The sequence below is a fragment of the Phalangium opilio genome, unplaced genomic scaffold (assembly GCF_054372755.1).
Source record: "Phalangium opilio isolate 3A_F unplaced genomic scaffold, DU_Popi_V2 ptg000077l_1, whole genome shotgun sequence".
Classification (NCBI taxonomy): Eukaryota; Metazoa; Arthropoda; class Arachnida; order Opiliones; family Phalangiidae; genus Phalangium; species Phalangium opilio.
Window position 1 is genome coordinate 7,228,375 of NW_028324185.1, and position 8,037 is coordinate 7,236,411.

At 34.4% G+C, this 8,037-nt stretch overlaps 1 protein-coding gene across 1 annotated transcript; it reads left to right on the forward strand.

The window, feature by feature from the left end:
• The first annotated feature begins 336 nt into the window (after positions 1 to 336).
• On the forward strand, positions 337 to 2,122 carry LOC149657517 (uncharacterized). The gene is made up of 4 exons (XM_089844504.1): positions 337 to 897; positions 1,177 to 1,380; positions 1,447 to 1,618; positions 1,758 to 2,122. The coding sequence occupies exons 1-4, from the start codon at positions 337 to 339 to the stop codon at positions 2,120 to 2,122; spliced, it is 1,302 nt and encodes a 433-aa protein (XP_089700630.1).
• The last annotated feature ends 5,915 nt before the right edge of the window (positions 2,123 to 8,037 follow it).

Below are 8,037 nucleotides of genomic sequence, written 5' to 3' on the forward strand. Positions count from 1 at the left end.
TATGAAGAATTTGGAATTTAATGGGGATGAAAGTGTGAGGAATTGTGTTGAAATAAATATAGACGATAGCGGATACCTGGAACAGTTAAGTGAAGATGATAATAGGTCCAATATGGAATTATATGATGAGAATAAAGGGAATGGGGTAGTTTTAAATAGAGATGACAAGGACCTAATCGAAGATAGTAGTGATATAGAACTGTCTGAAAATGTTGTCAAGAATAGTAAGGAGCTAAGTTGCAAAGAAAGGGACATAAAGGGGAAAGACAAAAATATGATAGGAAAAGAAAAAAACTTGATAGAAAAAGATGAAAGCCTGATAGAAAAAATAAAAACATGACAGAAAAAGATGAAACCATGATAGAAAATGATAATAACAGTAATGTGCAAGGTAAAAACGCTAAGGAGAAAGATAAAGACGCTAATTTGAGAGATAAAGACGCTAATTTGAGAGATAAAGACGCTAATTTGAGAGATAAAGACGCTAATTTGAGAGATAAAGACGCTAATTTGAGAGATAAAGACGCTAATTTGAGAGATAAAGACGCTAATTTGAGAGATAAAGACGCTAATTTGAGAGATAAAGACGCTAATTTGAGAGATAAAGACGCTAATTTGAGAGATAAAGACGCTAATTTGAGAGATAAAGACGCTAATTTGAGAGATAAAGACGCTAATTTGAGAGATAAAGACGCTAATTTGAGAGATAAAGACGCTAATTTGAGAGATAAAGACCTTCGTTCAAATAAAAGCTCAAGTGTAAGGGTAACAGAAGACAGACAGAGGGCGAATGATGATGACAAGTACCTTGCTGAAAAAGAATCTATCTCTTCATCCCTTCCGCACAAAACCAAAAGCTCGAGAAAAAGAACGCAGTCGCAGATATCTCGATTTGAGGTTAGATACTCTTATTAATCTTGTACACAGGTGCTCTTACCAATTGAGACAAATCGAGCAGAATTAATGATAACGTACGTGGGAATGAAGTTCATTGGCAAGAGCGCCTGAACTTAACTATAGAACGATTTTTTCATATACTCAAAGTCTTCTGCCTCTATCTTTCCACCCATTTGACATGTTTATAGATTTTAGGCCTACATTTACTAGAAACATGTTGCAGAAAACATCTGACCTAATGATTTTGAATTTCACGTAATTTCAAACAATAAAAAATAGATACCACCATCTTTTGAAGATGAAAGAAGCATCCAGCAACACATAAAACAAATGAAAGAAGAATTAAATAAAAATAGAGTGGACTATCGTTTGATCAATTCAAAAATGGAAAGAACATTTGCTGACAGAGCTGGAAAAATTAAAGCATCCTTTTCAGTCTCTGATATTCTACAAGAATACCCAGCCTTATGTGATGTCAAACAAGTAATAAAAATATTTATTCCTTATCAATGAGAGTTGATATTAACCCAATATAATTGTAATTTTCAGATCTTTCATGAGTTTCAGCGAATTAAAAAAATAAATGTCGAAATGAAGTTCCTGGAATCTCTTGTAAAGTATGAGAAGAGAATTTGGACTATCGCTCCGCCTAATATTAAAGACTTCAAAAACCAACTTTCAAACGAGATCAATGAAAGCACCGATCTGGCTGAAATTAAACGTAATAAATTTTATTTGCCACTAGTGTGAATTAAAATTTAGTCAAAAATTTCTTTCGCTAAAAATTCATTGTGATTTTTGACTATCAAGGTTTTATGTTTTGTTAACAATTCTTGAAATTTTATTATGTATTGTTTTAGATAAAAAACGATGTGGAGCCCTCCTCCTAATTCCAAGCATAGTGAAAGAAAAATATAACAGGATCTTCCACAAGCAACCAGACGAAGGAGTTGAGGAAATTCTCCAAAATGAACCAGTTCTCGTTTACAAAGGGAAATCAATTCTTCGAAGCGAATTATATGAACTCTATATAGACCAAGCAAAAATTTTAAACACGAATGAACTTTCAACCGCATTGCTTGCTTGGTTTTGTTCATTTTGGATTTTTAACTTAAAGTATATTCCCTTACTAAACAAAACATTAATGGTTTTCGAGTATTTGCTACTTGACATTAATAAGCCAAATAGGGCTATTAAGTCTCTTTTGGATCCTTTTTACACTTAAATTTCACAGCAAATGATTAATGCTGAATTAAAACAAGTGTTCAGGCAGAATACCTATGATAAAATTTGTATTTTTGTTACAATCTTAATTTGTTGGAAAGTACTGATATTGCTTCAATTGACCAAATTTACCTTAATAAAAATGCAGTGTAAACCAATACATTACAATTACTACTTAAGCAGAATAAACTGCATTTCTGAGAGTTAAGAGGGTAAAGTGTATGTCATAAGGCATAATATTTACTCAAATTGGGTAACAACGTAAATAATGTTCCAAGAGTCATTATTTTAATAATGGAGTAAATTGAACGCCTGTAGGGGAGTAAATTGTACGCCTGTAGGGGAGTAAATTGTACGCCTGTAGGGGAGTAAAGTGTACGCCTGTTGGGGAGTAAAGAGTACGCCTGTTGGGGAGTAAAGAGTACGCCTGTTGGGGAGTAAAGAGTACGCCTGTTGGGGAGTAAAGAGTACGCCTGTTGGGGAGTAAAGAGTACGCCTGTTGGGGAGTAAAGAGTACGCCTGTTGGGGAGTAAAGAGTACGCCTGTTGGGGAGTAAAGAGTACGCCTGTTGGGGAGTAAAGAGTACGCCTATTATAAGGGAGTAAAGAGTACGCCTATAAGGGAGTAAAGTGTACGCCTATAAGGGAATAAAGTGTACGCCTATAGGGGAGTAAAGTGTACGCCTATAAAGGAGTAAAGTGTACGCCTATAAACAAGTTAAGTGTACGCCTATAGGGGAGTAAAGTGCACGCCTATGAAGGAGTAAAGTGTACGCCTATAAACAAGTAAAGTGTACGCCCATAGGGGAGTAACGTGTACGCCCATAGTGGAGTAAAGTGTACGCCCATAGGGGAGTAAAGCGTACACCCGTAGGGGAGTAAAGCGTACACCCGTAGGGGAGTATAGCGTACGCCCGTAGGGGAGTAAAGCGTATGCCGAAAGGGAAGTAAAGTGTACGCCCTAAAAGGAATAAAATTATGCAATAAAAGGAATATTACTTGAAACATGAAGAATTTTATCACCTATAAAATGGAATAAATTTACAACTTATGGGGTGTCAAATCTGAGACAACTCAGTAAGAGCTTTAAAGGTGTATTTCTACTCCCCTTTTTTTTAGAGTGTAGCTACAAGGGTATTAAAGCAATTATCTAAGGGCGTGAAAACAAAGTATCCACTGGCTTCTAAGTCATTGGAGCGTGACTTCTACATGGACGATCTCTTAGGATATCTCAAAAGTATGTAAAACGTTTCACCAAAAGCATAAAAAATTTAGGAATACATTTCCAGTTTTCCATGAACATTCCCACAGTTATGATTATGTTGTATTTTTTAATAGGTTTCAGCTAGCAAGTGAGCTTCATTGGTGGATGGAAGTCCGATTCGAAAATAAAATATTTATTAAGATATATAGAAAAAGAAAATCCGGGAAAAAAGGCCTTTATTTTACTGACAACACGGAAACGAATGAGGTTAGTACGAGATATGTTCCTTCGCACTTTTACACTTTAAAGGCACAATGAAGTATTCGAATATATCTTGAAAGTTTCATTTTATCAATATTTTACTTTTAAATAAGCGTTGTGTTATCATTTTATTCTCGCTTTAACAAGCGCTCAAAATTAATACATGAGATAGTTATCTGCCAGTTTTGGTTTTTGACTTCGGTACAAATAAGATAAGAAACATTCAATATATTTTCGGACACCCCATTTAAAAATCAGACAGAATTCATCATCTCAATTATTTCTAGTTTGACCGTTATAAAAATAAAACATCCTTACGGATGTAAAAATGCACTTAGTGCCATTGGTGCAATTTTTTTTAAAAAATGGAGGTCATTTTAGTCATGCCTCTGTGGGATGAGGCTATAATTTCCCTGTTGGAGAACCAAGTCTCCAATTGCACACGTAACTTAAACCTTTTGAAACTTATACTTTTGTGGAGTATCTCTATTTAAAATTATTTACAATTTAGACATTGACGTCATTTAGTTGTCGGAAGAGTTTCTGAAAAAGTAAAAAAATTATTGTTAATCTCCAACAGCGGTGCCGCCAGGTGTTGCTTAACTTACAGGGGTATATAAGAGGCAGCCGTATTTAGGTTTGAAAATGGGGGAGTGGTACTAGATTGGTCCTCGAGGAAATCGCTTTTTACATTTCAAAATGGAATAATTTGCCGGCCCCCACCCCCCTGAAAATGCGAATGTTCTCAAATATTTTGCAACGATTTTCAAGCAAAAAGAGCCAGAGACTATTGACCCCTATAAATTATACAAAATTCCTTTAATTTCAATGTTATTAAATTATGATGCCACATCCGCTAGACACTTTAAATCTAGGCCTGTAATTTTATTATTACTCAAAATAGATTAGGTAGAAACCTTTCTTAAAGGGGACGGCAAATCTGCCTTGGCCAATGTGACAAAAAAAACCTGGCTTCGCCACTTAAAGTCGAAATTACGTTTACTTTTTGTTATAAGAAAATTATTCTCTAGTGACCGTGCAGCTGATATGGAAAATTTGAAAATGAAATTATTGAAAACCCTAAGTGCAAAGAGAAACTTGCCAAATTTATATGAAATTGTGAATCCTGAAAACGATTTTAAACCAATAACTTTGTGGACCAAAAACGTGATTGATATCCAAAAACGTGATTGATAATTTACACCCGAACAAATTGGTTGACTATGCGGATGAAAAAATTATTCTAGAAGTAATTGTTTTACTAATTATTTCTCTTACATTCGTCCCGTAGAGCCATCAGAAAACCTCGGAAATTAAATCGCGTTTACACTAAGCACTTTGAAACCTCCTTCAGCCTTTTTTGGAAGGGTTCATTATTGGCATGTAAAATTTTTGTCAAATCCACAAGAGTACTTTAAAATAAACGAATTGGCATTTCATAAATATTCAAAACAGATTCAAAGTGTACACGCATCTTAAAACCATATAATCATTTATGTCCTCATTGTTAATTTTATGTCTCTTTATAATATATATATATATATTATCGTATGATATATATGCTGTCTATTATTATTTTAACAGGAACGGCTATCCTTGCATCAAAGGTTTTCAACACACCTCAATTAAAATAAAATATCATTCATTTCTTTACTTGAAAAAACCAAAAAGGTTTATTTACTATGAAAAAAAAAAGTTATGAAGAAAAAAAAAATTTATTTCATTTCGCTATATGTCAAAAAAAGTTTCATTAGAACATGTGATTTTAAAAAAACCTTAAAAAATTTTTTTTCGTTCATTTCGCGATTTGTTCAAAAAAATTCATTTGAAGATGTGTTAAAAAAAACGTTATGAAGAAAAAAAAAGTTTTTAGTTCATTTCGCGATTTGTTTAAAAAAAATTCATTTGAAGATGTGTTAAAAAAACGTTATGAAGAAAAAAATTTTTTTTTAGTTAATATCGCGATATGTCAAAAAAATTTCATTTGAACATGTGAATTTTAAAAAAAACGTTATGAAGAAAAAAATAAAAAGGAAATGTTTTTTGTCTTACCCGTTCATTTGTAGTTTTTGATAAAAATATGGCGCAATTCTTATGTTCGAAAAATTATAACAGCATTGACTTTTCCTCGATAAGGGCATTTTAGCTACATCGTATGATGTACATCTACGATGAGGCTCTTAGTTTGACCTGCCCTGTTGTCATTCTCGTAGTAGTAGTATTAAAATTTTCGTTCGTCATTGAAGGGAAAGTGAAAGGGAGAAAATTGTGGTGAAGGTAACATTTTTCGTTCGTCTACTTAAAAGTAGGGGAATTATGAAAGTAAGATTAAGCTATATACTCTCCCTTTAAAATTCCCCTCACCCGTCGTCAATACGGATTTTACGATTTCAATCACGCTCCCTATCCTCTATTTCAACATTCAAAGAAATCGAAGGAAATTTTGAAAGCAAAAGCTGACGTTATTTATAGAATGGTCTTAAGGTACCGGGATATTAAAATTATTTGGTGTTTTAATGAATTCTTTCTCTTTCAAACGCTTTTGGCCATAAGTTCATGTTGGAAATTTATAAGATGCGAAAATTATGCGTCGTAAACTAAAACTTTATGTACGTGTATTAATCGAGCGTTAAGTACGTAATCACTTTAGCACTATTAAAGGTAACTCGATCATCGAGGGGGTAATCACTAAAACATTCAGTTCTTCTATTAAGGGTTACTAGTGTGTGATCATTTTAGCATTGTTAAAGATAACGCCTCGTTTTTAGACTAGTCTTACGGGTAATCATTTTAGCAATGTTAAGGGCTACTCACTCAAATTTTCTCTTTATGTCGCACTATTGTAATTAAAATATAAATAAATTCATTGAAGCAACCATTACGGGTAATAATTTTAGCACAGTTTAAAGTTGCGCATCGAGGGTCTATTTACATACATTTTTTGTACGCCTGTTAAGTACGGTGCGATGTGGCTAGTATTACTCTTCCATAACCTACATGTAAAGATGGTCGTTTTCTAGCCCTTTTAGCCACACCCCATCGTATACGATGTGTCTGTTAGTTATTTGATTAGTACTCTCTCTATAGTCGTTCATAAAATTACTAATTTTAATTAGGTTTACTTGAAGTTAGTACCTTCTCTAACTAGATATACACACTAGATACCCCAAGACAAAAGACCCCCGGTCATAATCACCCATTTTTGAAAACGTACAAAATCCCCCGCTCATTTTCCCTTCATCGAAGGAAAGAGTACAAAAACCACAGACACAGTAAATATAACAAGACGACCCAAGGGCTCGTAATAGCAGCCACATCGCACCCTACTTAACAGGCGTACAAAAACTTATGTGAATAGCCCCTCTATGCGCTACTTTTAACTGTGCTAAAATTATTACCCGTAATCCTTACTTCAATAAATTTATTTATGTTATAATTGTAATAGTGCGACACAAAGAGAAATTTTGAGTGAGCAGCCCCTCGATGCGCTACCCGTATCATTGCTAAAATGATTACCCGTAAGACGATTCTAAAAACTACAATGCTAAAATGATTACACACAAGTAACCCTTAATATCAGAACAGAAAATTTTAGTGATTACCCCCTGGATGATCTAGTTACCTTTAACAGTGCTAAACTGATTACATACTAAACGCTCGATTAATACACGTACAGAAAGTTTTAGTTTACAACATAGACTTATGCCGACGCATATTTTTTGCATCTTATAAAATTCTAACATGAACTTATGGCCCAGATATCCCTTAAATGACGAACGAAAAATGTTTCACTACAACAACACCGCCCACCACCACCGACAACAACAACATCAAGAACAACAACAGGGCAGGTCAAACTAAGACCCACATCGTAGATATTCATCTTACGATGTGGCTAAAATGATGGTAAAAAATACAATATGAATTATATCAGAAGTAAAATGAGACTAGAAGTACTGAGCTAAATTGTCATGTGGTTGGGGGGAATTTGTCTTGTGGTTGGGGGTGTTTTGTCATTGACTATTATCCGGGGGATTATGTCTCATACGGCAGGGGATTATGTCCTTTTTCCCTCTGATGGCGGAATTATGACCACGGAGTAACCTTAAATTCTCGTTTAGCCAAAAGCGTAATCGGGTCTGCTGTTTTTGAAGACGCGGGAGTCGGGACACGGAACTGTATTGTAGAAGGAGTAGAGACTAGGCCTCTAGGGCCTAGACATAAGCGTACTAGTTCTCCGCGCACAATTTTCACGCATACCAAGCCTTTGTAAACAATCTCTGACGTCATGTGTTTTAAAGAAGGAGTCGTTTTCTTCTTTCCCGGCTTAATTATTTGAATATTTTCCATATTATAGTTAATATAAATAGAAATAATAGTAAAAATAAAAATTTAAATAAGATTTGCCAACGCTTTAGAAACTCCCGTCACCCGGACTCGATACACAAAAGA

Excerpts from the sequence above, each read along its gene's own strand:
- LOC149657517 (XM_089844504.1), top strand. The coding sequence starts at position 337 with ATGACAGAAAAAGATGAAACCATGATAGAAAATGATAATAACAGTAAT. Across the intron at positions 1,381-1,446 it reads CCTTATGTGATGTCAAACAA|ATCTTTCATGAGTTTCAGCG; the intron begins GTAATAAAAATA and ends TGTAATTTTCAG. Across the intron at positions 1,619-1,757 it reads CGATCTGGCTGAAATTAAAC|ATAAAAAACGATGTGGAGCC; the intron begins GTAATAAATTTT and ends GTATTGTTTTAG.